We start from the raw sequence: 16,890 nt of genomic DNA, 5'->3' as shown, positions 1-16,890 counted from the left end.
CCAGGTGGGACCACTAAGACATGCCAGTTTTGTAGGAAGAACAGGGTGAGGGTTCATGGAAGGGACTGCAGATCTGCACAGATGTCCAATCTCTCCACGGCTTATGCCCTCTGCATCTACCTGACAGGCAGATGCTCCTTGTTCTGTGGGCACTGGGCCCCAGAATGGTTTTGGGTGGCTTGGCACATGCCACTTCCGCATTGTCATATTTTCCACTCGTATGTCCCTATTTCTTTAGGGTTTTTATCCCCCAATGTGTTTTGCTCTCTCTAGTAGTCCCAGAGGGAGCAAAACACATGTGGAAAAGGGGGGGGGCACCCAAAGCAATAGGGACAAATGAATGACAAAAATGACAATGCTGAAGTGGCTGTGAGGCTTCCCAGTCAAGACACTCAACAACGTTCCTTCAGAAGTTTCAGTTTATTGAGAGCTAGTACGCAGGACACCATGAACACTTGTGTCAGGAATGGCGGGATAATTATTAGAACCTTCAGATATAACCCCTTCATACATGACCCCCTGATATAGTAAAGCCAATAGGCAAGCACCGGAAGACACGGGCAAAAAGCAACAGTTACATTCCCAGTAGGAAAATAGGAGCAGGCAGAGTAGAGGCTTCAAGGACACTAGACAGATAACAGTGCGCAGCCTAAGAGGAAAGGAGGATGGGAGGAGGCGACAAGGAGAGCACCCTCACATTCCAAAGCATGGCAGCCTTGCGACAAGGAGAGCAACCCTCACATTCCAAAGCATGGCAGCCTTAGCTGACAGTGGCCTACATAGGGACAGCATTTACCCTCATGCTAGCCACCATCCAGGGAATCCAATAGGAAGGCTAATGCATGTTGCTACCTTGGTGCCCTTCGGTTTTGTTGCCGGTGGCTGAGGTTGCCCGATAGCTGTTGTTATGTGCTGTCCGAGCCCCACATTTGCATGCGCAAATATACCTGGGGCTGCTGGGATCCAGATGTACCAAGTGGACCTCCGTAGGGGACTGCCCTCTGAGATGGATGATCTCCACTCAGCAGTGTGTAATGCTACCCGCCGAGCCTCACTGAGGTGGTGGCCCCTTAAGCCAATGGCATTGTTTGCACAACAGTTCCTGGATGGGTCATCAGCCCATGCTGGCCCCAAGGACCACAGCCAGGGCCAATCCATCAGGGAGCACCCACGGCATTTGCGTCTGTGTGCACAGCCGAGGCAGGATGTCTCCCCCTGAGACCCCCTCGCTGACTGACCCTAGAAGGTTCATGGGGTGGCCCTGCAGCTTTTGGGTGTGTGGTCAGTGCTTTTGGCTGCAGGGATGGTGGCCTGTTGCGTAGCCTTTACCTCCTACCCATCTGTGTCCAGTACCGTGGCACCATTATTGTCAGGATGGCCCCCCCTGCTGCTGTTGTGTCTGCAAGGATCGTGTGGCTTGTGTGGCTCCCCCCATGCACTCCCACTTCCCATAGTATGCAACAAACACCAACACCTGGGATGCACACAATGGATGAGCTTTACTGGAGGGAACCTGGGACAACAGAGTAGTAAGGCTGGAATCGCAGTGCTGATGTAAGGCATCCCACTCGCTCCTTTGGTGCTAGGGGCACCTTCCCAGTGGGCATGAGGAGGGAAGGGCCAGGAGGCTGGATGTGTCTGCGTGCTCCCGAGGGCTGGCTTCTGCTGCAGAGAGGGCACATGGTGGGGTTTCGGCTCCATGGATGGTGTGATGGCTCTCCCTGTTGGATTGGCGCCTGCATTTGGGGAAAACACACAGTGGAGCGGCCACTGACATTCCTCGCCGGCGCTTGTAGAGGATTTGGCAGTCGCGGACACCCTGTCTGGCATTCCGATGCCATAAGGGGGAGCTGATGAGTGGCTGAATCTAGGCCGTCCACACCTGATCCAGCGTCCTCTCAGAACCTCCGTGTATCTGGAGACCCACTTTTGTCAGCAGGGCCAGGGCATGCTGCACCTGCCAGTGAAGTTGTCAGCAGAGCCAGGGCATGCTGCACCTGCCAGTGAAGAGATTGGCCATCAAGTGGGATCACTCGGCACTCAGGTTGGAGGGCCTCCCCACCCTGTGGCACATTTTGTGCAGGGGGAGTGCTGCCAATGGGTGGGGCACGTGGCCTGCTGCAGGGACACCACCTTCATCCCCCTCCCCTCGCAGATGCCTCGCAGGCAAAGAACTGCCTGATGCACAGGGTCCACGTGCCTCTGGGTTTGGGAGTGGAAGATGCCATGTCCAGTGTGGCTCAGCGCCACTGCTGTTGGCAAAGGGGGGAAATGGTAGTTGGGGAAAGGGTGCCTTGCTTGCCTGTTTGTGCGTGCCTGCCCCTTGGGATCCTGGCAGATGAGCTGCTGTACCTGTGGGGCCTAAAATCTGGGAGAGGTCAGCCACGGAGTGTGGATTTTGCTTTCCCGGTGCTGTCTTCCCCCCAAGTGCTTGCCCAATGGTGCTAGGTGCCTTGTCTTTGTTTTGCCCACCACTGAGGGGTGTGTGTGTGTGTGTGTGCTCGGTCTGAGTCTGCATGGCAAGGTGCTGTCAGGCAGTATCATCCCATGCCACAAGCCCTGCCTCTGGAGTTGTGGGGCCTCCTCCTGGAACCATTTGTAGGGTGGGACAGGCTGCCGTTGGGTGCTGAGGAGCGTGGGGCTGGCGTGGCTGGGTGCTGATTGGGTGTGCACTTTGTCGGTATCCTGAGCTGCTTGGGGTCCTGAGGGCGTGGCCGCAGCTCAGTGGGAGGGAGTGAATTCGAAATTACTGTGGCCACCAATGGGCTCCACCAGCATTTTTTCCAGCACAGTTTTGTGTCTGTTTGGGAGGCATTCCCAGGCTGAAAATGCTTTGGAAGCTGACTGGCAGGCACACATATCCACATTTCCACTGGTGTAGGAGCTGCGGTGGCTCAAGTGGTTAAGACGCTGAACTGCAGGCTGTGGAAGGTCAGTAGTTTAGCAGTTCGAGACCCGGGTGCCGCATGATGGCTTGAGCTCCCATCTCTAGTTCCAGCTCCTGCCAACCTAGCCGTTCGAAAGCAAGAAATTGCAAGTAGATAAATAGGTACACACACACACACCGATTGTTGTGTAAGTTTTGTCCGTTCAGTCATTGTTTGTTTAAGTTCTTTAATCAGCATGTCATAGTTTTTCTGGTCAAGATGTTGTCAGTTTGGGGAGATACTAACCCCTAGATATTTCCAGGATATGGGATTCCATTTGAATTGGTATTGTGCTTTAATATAACCTTCTGTTTTCTGTGCTACCTTCAGTGGTATTCATTCTGATTTGGCATAGTTTATTCATCTGCTAATTCCCCATATGTTTGTGAAATGTTCATTATAACTGACAGGCCCATCTGTGCATCACCCAGGTGGGCTTTGCACATAGCCTTGATTCACAGTCTTCTAGAGCTGGCATTTAGGTGTAAAATCCTGTCCCCTTCACTGAGTGTGAAGGTGCAACTCCCCCTTGTGTGCACACCGTCTAAGCTGTGTCTCGGAGGGGAGAAGATTTATGCACCTAAACATACCCTTTGGACAGGCATAAAGCCCATCAGTGTGGATGCAATGATGACCATTCCGAGAACAGGCAACTGCCCTTTCTTTTGTCAGCCACAGCATGGGGTGGGTGCAGTTTCAGTTGATGCAACCATACAGGGGGAAGGGTCAAATCCACTGTCCCCTATACGTTAACCCAGTCAAAGTCAGGACCCTGGTATTTCCGTTTTTAAAAATTTCGGAAGATCCATTCATGGATCTCCCAGACATGCACCTATCTCCTACGCTATGTATGTGTCTGTATGAGCACGTGTCTGTGTATGTGTCTGTTAGGCAGTGAATGACAACAGTGCACAAACAGTGATGTGATTGAGGCCTTGTCTATGTATGCAGCAGGAGGGGGTATGAGAGAGAGGGAGGCCTCAGTGATCTTCGACGTCGTCTCTGTGCTTCACACCCGTGGGATTCAGTGCGCGTGCGCTGGATCGATCGGCATTGTAGAAAATCTAATGGCTTTTCGCACCCAGACCTCAGGCATGCGCAGGAACCCCCACCACGCATGCCCAGAGGGGTGGGCGCAGACATACCGCCAGTTCCTTTCTTTCCGCCACGCTGGAACCACCTTTCCTTGGTCAGTGAGATTGGTAGCTATTTTTCCTCAGAAGCTCTTCAGATTTCTCTTTGTTTTTCCTCCTTTACCTTCACTTCTTCGGTTTTTTTCTTCCAAAAAACCCCCACATTATTTAAATTTGCGGGGGAAGTTTTGTCTTACCTCAGTCTGGCCTTCGGCCTCCCCCCCTTCTTTTTCTTCTCCATCTTGTCTATTTTATGGAGAAAATGTGGGGCTTTTTCAAGCGTTGTACTGGGTGCGGCAGTAAGCTCGCTCTGCCTGATGGCCACACCCTTTGTATTTTTGTCTTGGTGAGACGCACCGACCAGAGTCCTGCCAGCACTGTGCCAAGTTTTCCAATCAAACTATGAAGAATCGAGCGGCGCGTCTCTGTGTAGCGTTACTAGAATCGGCACTAAACCCTGCTTCCATCGTGGATCCAGAAGTACCGGTGAGACCATCGACATCGACGGCTCCAGCGTCAAAGTCCTCGTCCGACACCATCCAGTCGGCATCAAAGCGTCCGGCACCGATGGCGCAGACTTCGGTGTCCACTCCCGTAAAAAAGAAGAAGGAAAAATCGGGTAAAGATTATAAGTCTGCCAAGAAGGGTTCCTCTAAGCTCCTGAAGGCGGCGAAGTCTGGAAAGGTCGCAGGTTCTGCACCGGGTATTGCCCCTAAGGCGCCCCCCGTTCCTATGACTGTATTGGCATCGGAGGCTCCAGTCGCTCCACCGATACCGACCATCCAGCTGATGGACTCTCCAATACACCAGCTAGACCATGACACGCTGGCGAACATGTATCCTTTCTCCGACATCGAGAATGTGGAAATCCTCAACCGTCCCCTGGGCACGGATCGTTCTCCCTCTGCTCAGTCATTGGCATTGCCACTCTCGGAGTTCCACACCGACATCGATGCAGGTCGGCCTCGACAGATCCCTTCCAACACTCAACGTCATCCTCCCTGTCTTTTCCCCGAAGATTGGCCTTTCAATATCGATGATCGGGCTGATAGGGGCTGCTCACGGAGACGAGATGCAACTCTGTCTCCCAGATGTTCCTGCTCTAGGAGGAGATCCCCACGAGTCTTCCTGCCCCCACCACTTCCTGCTCTTTCCTGGGATCACCACCAACTACGTTATTTCTATGGAGCTTACCCCCCCACCCGTGTCAATGCTGTGGTTGACTCCAGCAGGTTACTCAGATTGGGATTGTTACTCTGTTCATAGATCACGGTCACTCCGTAGATTGAGGCTGACACCCTCAGCATCTCTTGTATTTGATGTGGCACAATTAGATACATTGACAGCCATAGTGCTACCCATGTCCACGGTCCTGTTACAGGTGGCTAAAATGTCACAGGATAAATGCCGCATGGACCATATGTATAGAGTCCAGGAAATGGGAGCGGAGTTCTTATTTGCTCATCCTCAACCAAATTCAATGGTAGTTACTTCCTCATCCAAGTCGAAAAGAACCCATTCTGCCCCTTCAGGCAGGGAGAGCAGAAAGCTAGATGCGTTCGGCCGACGTTTCTACTCTACGGGAGCACTCGGGGTGAAGACCACGAACTACTTAGCATGTATGAGTAGATATCAATACACTTTATGGGAAAGGCTCTCTGAGCTCTTAGCAACCCTTCCAGAAGATAAGCGTCAGTCATCCTGTATCATCCAAAAGGAGGGCATGGTGCTGGCAAAACAACAAATTAATACTTCTAAACATGCCCTAGACACCTGCTCAAGGACAATGGCTTCAGCCATCGCTCTCCAAAGAGATTCCTGGCTACGCAACACCAATTTGCAGCAGGACACCAGGACATACGTAGAGGACCTCCCCTTCGATGGACTTGGTCTTTTTAATAGTACCACAGACACCATATTACAAGATATGGACAAAAGCATAAAAGCTTCTCATGCTCTGGATGTTTCTTCCTCCATGAGACAACAATACCGGCCTCGTCCTTGGTCTAGACCCTGGCAAAAACGTACCCCAAGCCGTCAGTCTCCTGAGCGGCAGTGGAGGCCACATACATCCTCTGGAGGCCAGAATCCTGCATTTCAAAAGCCTAGGTTTGATCGGGACAACAACCCTCCCACAAAAGCAGGCAAAGTCCACTAAACAGAGTTTTTGACTTCCATGTTTTCCAGTCACATCCCACCCATCTAGCCCCTTTCCTCCAAACGTGGCACCTCGTCACCACAGATGAATGGGTGCTGTCCATCTTGACCCATGGTTACCGTATAGATTTTATACAGAACCCCACTACTCCGATCTTCATCTCCACACCCCCTTCTCCAGCTCTTCTGGAAGAAGTGTCAGTCCTTCTACGTAAGGGAGCCATCGAACCGGTGCCACTTCACGAACACGGCAGTGGATTCTATTCCCATTATTTCACCGTTCCGAAATGGGATGGAGGCGCTCGACCAATCTTAGATCTACAGGCGCTCAATTGTTTCGTGTGCTTCCACCGCTTCTACATGGTGTCCTTGCAGCAGATTCTGCCACTTCTCCAGAGGAATGTCTGGATGGCCACTCTCGACCTCCAGGACGCTTACTTCCACCTCACCATCCACCCATCCCACCGCCAATATCTACGCTTTGCAATTGGCCTACATCACTACCAATATACATCTCTGCCATTCGATCTCTCAAGTGCACCGAGAGTATTCACAAAGACAATGGTGGTAGTCGCGGCCTTCCTTCGTCTCAGAGGTATATCTATCTACCCATACAACGACGACTGGCTCCTGGGTGCGACTTCCAGGGACGCCCTAGTCTCAAACATCAATGAGACGCTAACCTCCTGGGAAACCTGGGTCTGCAAGTAAATCTGGAGAAGTTTCAACTTCAACCAGTCCAGAAAATACACTACATCGGTGCACTGCTGGACTCAATAAGTTGCAGAGCCTATCTGCCACAAAGCAGGGCTGCGGACATCGTGAATATAGCCACTGTGATGCGTACTCGGCCCTCGGTAACAGCTTTCCAGATTCAGAGGTCTGATGGCCGCTACTACGTCAGTCCTCGTTTTTGCCAAGTTGAGAATGCACCACCTACAACTTTGGTTTATCTGCAGTTTCAATCCAGAGCGAGACACACACTCGACCCACCTATCCCCACCAGTCAAGGTACGGGACTCTCTACTTTGGTGGACTACCCCTCTCAACCTTTTCCAGGGAGCACCCTTCCATCCTCCATCACCGGAGATCACCCTGACAACAGATGCCTCTCTCTCTGGTTGGGGCGCTCACATAATGGGACTTTGTGTCGGAGGCAGATGGGACACACAGAGACGAAACTGTCACATCAATTTTCTGGAACTACTTGTGATACAGTTTGCTATCACCAATTTCCTGCCCCTGATCCAGGGGAGGTGTGTCACAGTCCTCACGGACAATACTACTGCCCTCAGCTACATAAACAAGCAGGGGGGCACTGTCTCTCAATGCCTCTGCGAGCTCGCCATTCAGTTGTGGGACTTCTGCATTGCCCAGAGCATCTTCCTAGTTGCCACGCACATCCCAGGGCACATGAATGTGCAGGCAGACCACCTAAGTCGGGCAGGACTCTGTTTGCACGAGTGGGAAATAAATCCAACTTGCCTTCTCCCACTCTTCCACTCTTCTGAGGCAGCCATGGTTCTCAACCATCCTGGATCTGTCAACGGGGATCTACCACCAATTCCCGCCGGTGCAGGATCTCTTGCTCCTATCCGAGTCCCCTCTCCCATACCACAATGTTCCACAACTGAAGTTGACAGCCTGGAGAATGGTATCAACAGTTTTTCCTCCCACATAGCGAATGTGTTGCTGAACTCTAGAAAGTCCACTACACAAAAAATTTAGGATTATAAGTGGTGAAAGTTTTGTTCCTCCTTGGGTGAGGATGCCCCTTGAGCTGCTTCCGCGGGTCTCGAGAGGGTTTTTGACTTCCTTCTGTCTCTCGCTGACTCGGGACTGTCACATTCCTCGTTTAAAGTTTATTTGGCTGCACTTTCAGCCTACCACGTTCAAGTTGAGGGATGCACTTTTTTCACATCCTCTTTCTAAACGTTTTTTGAAGGGGCTGTTACACCTTTATCCTCCCATCAAATGTCCTGTCGTCCCCTGGGACCTTCCCCTGGTACTTCGGCAACTCACCAGGAAACCTTTTGAGCTGCTCATGACTTGCGACTTGAAATTCCTGTTGTGGAAAACAGCTTTTCTGGTGGCTGTCACTTCAGCGAGGCGAGTTGGGGAAATACTGGCTTTCAGACATGATTCTCCTTACTTGTCTTTTTTGCTAGATGGTGTCCGTCTTCTTCCTGACATCTCCTTGCCAAAGGTAGTTTCAGAATTTCACCTACAGGCAGAGGTCTTCCTCCCGGATTTCTTCCCCGCTCCGGCATCCCCAGAGGAGAAGCTGTTACACACGTTGGATACAAAGCGTGTGCTTCTGTTCTACCTAAAGAGAACTTGTCCAACGAGACGTGACTGTCAACTGTTCATTTCCTATGCTCCAGCAAGGCTGGGAACTAGCATCACGGCCCAGCATTTGTCAAAGTGGACTGTAGGTCTCATCCTCCTCTGCTACCTTATTGCTAAGCAGCCATTGCCTGGCCCTATCAAGGCTCATTCAACTCGAGTTGTTGCAGCCTCCACTGCTTTCCTCCAGGGAGTTTCCCTAATGGACATTTGCAGAGCCACTACCTGGGCTATGCCTAATACGTTCATAAGGCACTACGCCCTTGATGTCCGTAAGAACTCTCGTACCAACATGGGACATCACATCTTATCTTTGGCTTCGCAGTAATGACCTGCCAGCACCCTCCTCCAGGTAGGCCACTGCTCGCTAATCTCCCATGGGTGTGAAGCACGGAGACCACGTAGAAGATAAACAGGTTGCTTACCTGTAACTGGTGATCTTCAAGTGGTCATCTGTGCATTCACACCACCCGCCCTCCTTCCCCGCTGCTGTCAGCTTCTACATTTTTCATATTGGTTGATTTGCAGCGGTTTGAAGGAACTGGCAGGATGTCCGCGCCCACCCCTCTGGGCATGCGTGGTGGGGGTTCCTGCGCATGCCTGAGGTCTGGGTGCGAAAATCCGTTAGAGCTTGCTATAATGCCTATCAATCCAGCACAGGCGCACTGTGTCCCATGGGTGTGAATGCACAGATGACCACTCGAAGATCACCAGTTACAGGTAAGCAACCTGTCTTTCTCAGGTGGCATATGGATGACACAAGCTCAGTCTGCGAGTGATCACGTTTCTCTGTGTTAAAGGAAGAAAGCTTGCAAAGATAAAACTAGAACAAAGTTTGAGTCCAGTGGCACCTTTAAGACCAATAAAGTTTAATTCTGGGTATAAGCCTTCATGTGCATGCAAACTTAGTGCGCTTGCACATAAAAGCGTATCCCCAGAATTAAACTTTTTTGGTCTTAAAGGTGCCACTAGACTCAGACTTTGTTCTGTTGCTTCAGACCAACACAGCTGCTTACCTGAAAGATAAAACTAGTGCAGTTTGAGGTATGCTAGGATAGAACCTTTCCTCCTTGTGTGTGTGTGTTTTTACTTACAGGAGGTCTTTTATATAAGGGTTAGGGTTAGGGTCAACCCTAAAATGGCACCCCACTTTCGGACTATGCAATACAGTCTGCTCTACCAGCTCTGGATTTTCTCATTCCACTGCACATGTGGGCCAGGCCTCAATCATCTCTAGCATAAAGGCAAGAGTGTCAAGAGAATACTTATTTTAGCGCTTCTTGCCAGTGCCTGGAATAAAGAGCTCATTTATTTAAGACACTTTTATACCCGGCTTTTCTTGTGAAAGGGGGCTGTGCGTGATTATGGGGGTTCCACGCTAAACCATTAAAACAGAACATGTGTCCATATTACAGGCTATTAACAAGGAAGAGGAGCTGCTTGAACGAGAGAAGAGTCAATTTCCTCTCCTGCGGACCATAATTACAAACAAGCAGCCCTTTGAGCAGCTTTGGGTAACAGCCTATAATTTTAGTGTGAAGTCGGAGGAATGGATGAATGGTGAGGATTTCTACTATGTGATGATATGTTGCTTGTAGCAGACTTAAAAAAACACCCTGTATTTCCAGAGTTTACTAGTTGTTGGGGGTTTGCGGGGCGGGGAGTTGTTTGTTGAATTTGTAATGATTGTCATCTTAACAGAAAGCAGAAGATCAGGCCTCGAATGCAAAGAGTCGCAAAGCTAGAGTGGCAGTCCTCAAGCTGAAATTTCAGGGGAAATTCCAGTGTGAGATTGATCCTGAGTTACTTCACAAGTTCAGAACATTGGACCCCGCCAGGGCTGAATAGGGACATAGGATTAATACCTCACTACCGATGCTTCTGTTCTGCCCCTAAGCATTTCCCCTCTGCTCTAATCAAGGAGATTACGGCATGCCGTGTACCTTTGCATCCTTTACAAGCATTCTTTACAAGATTCCACCTTCCGGCAAAGCTAAAAAGACTCAAATCTTCATTCCTACTTCTGTCTGACAAAAGGAGCTTTGACTCTTGAAATCTCATCCCCTGAAGCTCTTGTTGATCTCTAAGGTGCTACTAGACTCTAATCTAATTGTTCTAACTGCAGACCAAGACAGCTACCATATGAAACAAAGCTATTTCCGACGCTTAAAGCCTGTATCATTCTGAAGTGGTACAATCCTCACCTAGTGATGAACCAAGACAGAAGCCACCTTTAAACAGCTCTGCTCTTGAAAATGAGATTAAAAGTTTGCAGAAGCGGGGCCTCCCTAGAAATGGTGGGACTGCCAGACTTGCTATAAAAACTCTCTGTTCCTCCTTGGAGGCTGCTAGTCCATGCTAGCTAACCCTTTGACGCCTTGTGGACAGCTCCCCGGCTGCTTTAGAAGTTGAGTCCTTGGCCCTGGACTTAGACTGCCTCTCCCCTGCCTCACTCCCCATCCCCATGGGTCCCATGCTGGGGCAAAGAGGCCACTCTACTACTCTTGTCTCGCTATCTCCTGAATATCAGTCAGGATTTATAATGCCCACAGGTTTCACACAAAGGCATCAAGATAATTGTTAACGTATGTGTCTACAGTACCGGTCCAGGACAATGCAAAAACTCTTTGGGTATGGAATAATCTTACAAGGTTTTTCCAACCATATTTTGGATGTTTACTTAGTTTCTGTGCTGGCCTTGTGGCACATTCGCCAGGAAACTTCTGCAGGGATAACTTTTGGCTCTTGACGGTGCTTGTCTCCCCCTCCCCCCCCCCACTTTGTGCAGGGCCTCTCCAGGAACTGAATGCCCGGGAAAATCACTGAGGATGTGGGAAACATGTGGAGGACCATGTACAAACTGACAAAGACCTTTTTAGATCTGCCAGGGCCAAAGCGTCTAGCGGAGAACGTGAAGTTTAAAATCGACAAGTTCAAGCAGCACCTGCCGGTCCTCTCAATCGCCTGCAACCGTGGGATGAAGGACAGACACTGGGAGCAGGTGCCGTAAAAGTGTGTCTGTGGTAGTGGTGGAATGAATGGATGAGTATAAGTTTTAAGGCTGTACGCAGTAGATGCATTGAAAAATAAGGATAAGATACGGTCTCAGTTCAAAGTTCTATGGCTGACAAGGCCCTCCAGGAGTGTTTTTCCTGCTATGTTCCGCAGCTGCAGCATTGTTTATTGGAACAGAGCCTTCTGAAGGTGTCACCCTGCAAACAGGTAACATTGGCAATTGCCTGTCCACGCCTAGCTTCTGTGGTGGCTCCCGTGTTATAGAAGGGTCTACTTGAGGCTATCACACTCCTGTCCTTTTGCAAAATGTGCAAAACAGGCTTGTTTCAGGAGGGCCTTCTGGCAGAGGAGTGGAGCTGTGAGCTGTGATGTCATGGATCAGCTCAGGAGGTGATCTCTATTCAGGACGGGTTTTTCCCCCTTCCCATCCTTCAATCCCATCCCTGCTGCATTATGTCGTTTTTCTAGGAATATTTGCTGTTAGACCCAAAGATTATCATATTTTGAAATCCGCTTGCTGATTGACAGAATAGCTTTGTTTTACTAGGAATATTTGCTGCTGCATTCATATAGGGTTATCGTTCAAATATTATCCTTATTTTGTAATCAGTTTACTGGTTGACCAAATAGTTCTATCCTACTTGTGTAATCCACCTCAACTCTCAGTGAGAAAGGCAGTCAGTAAACAAACAAATAAATAAAACCTTTGGTAAATAAACCAACCAACCAACCAACCTTGGGTCGCGGGGGAGAGGGCACCATTGCCTTCCCACTGAGTTGCCCATGTCTCGCTGTTTCTCAACACAAGTCTGTGAGATTGATTAAGCAAAACTGTTTCTTTCCACTAAAAAGGTAGTTAGTTTTGATAGATCAGGCAGCACTTTTAAAAAGTTTAGGTTTTTTTATGGAAGGACAATTTAAGACTATTTAACTATTAGCAATATTTATGGATTCTAGTAATAGCAATAACACAATATGAGGAACATTAAGACAATGACTGAAGAACTAATACTAATAGCCAGTGGAGTTTCAAAATATGCGTACTTGGATCAGTGACTGTTTACGTAATGGTGAAATATTTAAAGTACTCTAGATCTAATTACTCGATAAACCAGGATGGAATTTTTAATATATTCATTTTTCAAAATTGTAGATGGCAAGAGCCATGTTAGAAGAGGTGTGATCTCTCGCGCACAAGAGAAAGTACCTCTTCTAAGAAGGCGGCTGCTATTGGAATAGACATGCATTGTTTATAGTGTCATACTACTTTGCTCAGCTAAGTGTAGAGTGTTCCTGAAGTCCAAAGGTGCCTTCATTTGACCGAAGAGGCTCTTCAGAGGAATGCTACTTGTGCTAGAAGAAGGTGAAGCAATATTTTTCTGCAGACTTGGGGAGCCGAGTACCTAGAAACTCTCTACCTTGTCTGTGGGTAGTCTGGTTTTGTGGCTTGTATGACTGGGCCAACTTCTTTATTATTAGAAACAGTAATAATGATAATGACCAGGGCTATTTTTGGGCAGGAACGCACAGGAACGGAGTTTCAGCTGGCTCCCAAGTTTGCCACGCCCAGCAGGAACTCATTAGCATAATAGGCCACACCCAACAGCAGAAACTCATTAGCATTGGCTACATTAGGGGTGTGTGGCCTAACATGCAAAGGAGTTCCTGTTACAAAAGGTGGGTGTGGCTGGATGAGTACACTTCTGGTAACATGGAGGTGTGGCCTAATATGCCAATGAGTTGTGCTGTCAGAGGTGTGGCCTAATATGCTAATGAGTTCCTGCTGTTGGGTGTGGCCTATTATGCTAATGAGTTCCTGCTGGGCTTTTTCTACAAAAAAAGCCCTGATAATGACAATATTTACATACGCTTGGATCCAAAGGTGCTCTTGAGTGAGCAGAAGTCTCTTCCACTGACATACGAGGAAGGGACACCCCACATTTTCTCTCGTTCCCCCTTCCTACCACAGCTGCTACACCACGTTCCCATGCTACTCTAGAGAGGCCCCCAGTTCCTTGGGAATGGCCTTCTAGCAGTACGCAGGATCCAAGTGATAGGCTTTCCAGCTATCTGGAGGGCTTCACACACTTTGTCTCTGCAATCTTTACAACAGGCCTATCAGGCAGTCCACCTTCACTCTCACCATCATTCTGCCCATTCAAGTCTACTTGCTCTCCCTTTTGCTTCCAGATCAGTGACATAGTTGGCTACGAAATCAGACCTGATGAAACGACTTCTCTCCTAAACATGTTGGAATACGGGCTATCAAAGCATATCGAGAAGTAAGAAAGACATCCCAATCTTTTACCTAATGTGTGTTTTTCTATGACATCAAAGCATTTGATTCTGCTTGCTGCTTCCCAAAAGCATTTAAAATTTGTGAATTTTTTTACAACTCATATTTATGGGAAATTTTAAAACTCTTTGCAGCTGAACTCAAGAACTGCATGTGCAGAATGTTTGTGGGTAGGCATCTTGTTCTTGTTGCACAATGATTTGGAACTCTGTTGACACACCTCCTTGTGTTCCTCATGATTTCATCTGCTTTCATCTGTGCAGTGAACTAAAAGTGCTTGTGATGAGTCATAGAGTCATAGTCACTGAGTCCTAGACATTCAGAGTTAGAGGGAACTTTAGAGGTTTTCTAGTCCAATCCTCTGGTCCAGAGCTAGAGCATGAAGACTTCCAAAGAGGGGCAGACCCCCTCCCCCAGTTGTACAGAGACAGGAAAGCAGGATAGTCTGTGTGGCTGTGCAGTGATGGGCCCCTAAAAACTTTAGGTGATTGATTTCACAATCAAATTGGACAAAAACTTTCCTCTCTGCTTTTTCTTTTCCCTTTCCAGGATGCATTAGTTTGTTCTTATTTCTTTCCTACTTTCTGTTTCCATTTAGATTGGAGCCCATTGGGGCAGCAGCTAGCAAGGAGTACTCCTTGGAGAAGAACATGGAGAAGATGAAAATGGAATGGGTTAACATATGCTTCTGTTTTGTAAAGTATAGGGACACGGTGAGTTCCCCATTTTTCAATAGCCCTAGTGGAGATAATTGCTCTAATTCTTTCCCAATAGAAGTGTTTGAAGATCAGAGAAGAACAGAACTTAAATAATGGGCTTCAACCCATGTGCTTTTATTGATAGGACACCAGCATTCTGTCTGCTATTGACGACATCCAGCTCTTGCTTGACGATCACATTGTCAAGACCCAGACAATGTGCGGTTCTCCATTTATCAAGCCAATAGAAACGGAATGCCGGGTAAGAAGGAGAAATGGAATATCTCTAGTCCCATCTGTTTCCATGCAGGTGTTTTTCTCCTGAATGTTTTCCCACATGAAATGTTTGGAGAACCAGTATAGAATACTAGTTAAGTGTCTGGGGAAGCCCAGATTGGAGACCACCACCCTCTTCCTCTACGCTCCTGTGCCTCAAGGTATGAAGTTCATTGGGTGGCCCCAGGTCAGCCATCTTGTCTCCCTTGCTGTTTGATGACTGCATGAAACAGCTGGATGGAGTCACCCAGTGCTCTGATGTTCTATTTCCCCCCCCTTTAATATATATTTTATTGATAAAAAAGAGTACAGTATAAACATCAACTTATAAGTGTAGATAAGGAATGTGAAACCGATACATCTCAAAGTTCAACTAGGCTACATCTATTACACTGTACTAATAATACACAGACATGTTAGTCTTAAATTACCCCAGAGATTAACAAAATTTACTATGTGAGTTATTCAGTCGCCATAAGAAAACTAAAATTAGCCCATAGTTCACAGTTTGATGAGCCATTATGCTGTAATTTCCATTTCAAGAAAGGAGCCCATTTTAATAACATATGAATCCTTAACCCGTGTTTCCATACATTGAATATCATCTGATATTTTTTCCATAATAAAATAATCCCACAGTTTTGCATACCAGAGATGGATTGTGGGGGGAGTTTTTTCTTTCCATTTTAAAGCTATAATATTTTTCGCTGCCGCAGCCATTGTTACAATCAGATCTTTCTCAAGTTTAGATACTTTTAGGGTTTCCCAGAGATTTAATAGGATCAACTCTGAGTTTAATGGAAGCAAGATTTTTGTTATAATCGCTATTTCTGATATTATTTGCTCCCAATACGACTGAATCACCTCGCACAGCCACCAATTGTGGATAAACGTCCCTTTTTGGCTACATTGTTTCCAGCAATTGACAGGGATCATCATCAATATGTGCAGATGAAACAACAGCTCTGTCTCTCCTTTCCATCAGATTCCAGGGAAACTGTTGCGTGTAGACAGGTCAAGGATCTGGATGAGGGCTAACAAAATTCTTATACTTGGGGCACTGTTTTGGTGGTGGTGCAGAACGCAGACGTGGGAGGGGGTGGCCACATTTCCTCATGATCAGCTGGACCATCATAGTAGGACCGGGCATGAGACCAGATCTGATCTGGAGAGGAAGGGAAGGGGTGGGGAGGAGTTTAACCCGTCCTCCTCTCTCCTCTCTGCTCCACTCTCGCTGCTTGCCCTTTGGATGTATTGTGTAGTGGGTTGCCGCATGGATGAACAACAGAGACTGGCGTAGTGCATAGCACGCTTTATTAGTACACAACAAGAATAACCACTAACGGCCGGCAGGCCAACTATATACACTCCAGGGACACACCCCTGGACCCCGTTGGTGGGTTTGAATCTCCCGCCACGGTGCCCATTGGTTCCCCAGTGGAGGGACTAGGAGCCTAGTCCCTATTGTTCTTCCAGAGTCAAGCTCTGGCTATTTTGCTGCCCCCCAGTGGTGGTCAGCATACACAACAGGATGAGAACTGGAACATCACCCCCTCGTCTTCTTCCCATCTCTCCGCCAATACTGGCCAGCAGGCTGCATTTGCCCAGTAGTTGTGGAAAGTGCCTTCAAGTTGCAGCCAACTTATTGCAAGCACCATGGGGTTATCAAGACAAGAGATGTTCAGAGGTGGCTTGCCATTGCCTGCCTCTGCTTAGCAATGCCGTACGTCTTTCATGATGTCCCTTTCAGGTACTAATCAGGGCCGACTCTGCCGGGCTTCCCAGGTCTGGTGAGACTGGGCTAGACTGGGCCATCCAGGTCAGGGCACGTGCCCAACGGCTCCCTCACCCCTTTTGAGATCCCCTTAATCTTACAAGAGTTGGGGCACCATTTTGACTGCTTTGGCAGCTTCACGAGACAGCAAGCCTTGTGTTTTATCACGTTGCCATGCGGCTTCAGCAGCGAGGACAGTTCCCTCACCCCTAGCACCAGGCAGCCCTCCCCATCAGTCTTCGGTCTCGGTTATGGGAATGTTCAAACT

At 48.4% G+C, this 16,890-nt stretch overlaps 1 protein-coding gene across 1 annotated transcript in view; it reads left to right on the top strand.

Moving 5' to 3' along the window:
• The window catches only part of DNAH3 (dynein, axonemal, heavy chain 3), a 139,659-nt gene that overhangs the window by 30,741 nt on the left and 92,028 nt on the right, over window positions 1-16,890 (top strand). The window contains 6 exon segments of the mRNA XM_015416119.1: window positions 9,979-10,123; window positions 11,352-11,380; window positions 11,382-11,564; window positions 13,769-13,860; window positions 14,473-14,587; window positions 14,718-14,834. Coding sequence (XP_015271605.1) covers window positions 9,979-10,123; window positions 11,352-11,380; window positions 11,382-11,564; window positions 13,769-13,860; window positions 14,473-14,587; window positions 14,718-14,834 — 681 coding nt within the window.

Source organism: Gekko japonicus, unplaced genomic scaffold, assembly GCF_001447785.1.
Source record: "Gekko japonicus isolate JY-2015 unplaced genomic scaffold, Gekko_japonicus_V1.1 scaffold321, whole genome shotgun sequence".
In the NCBI taxonomy this organism is placed as follows: domain Eukaryota; kingdom Metazoa; phylum Chordata; class Lepidosauria; order Squamata; family Gekkonidae; genus Gekko; species Gekko japonicus.
The sequence above is the reverse complement of the archived record's forward strand: the minus strand, read 5'-3'. Positions and strand labels throughout refer to the sequence as shown.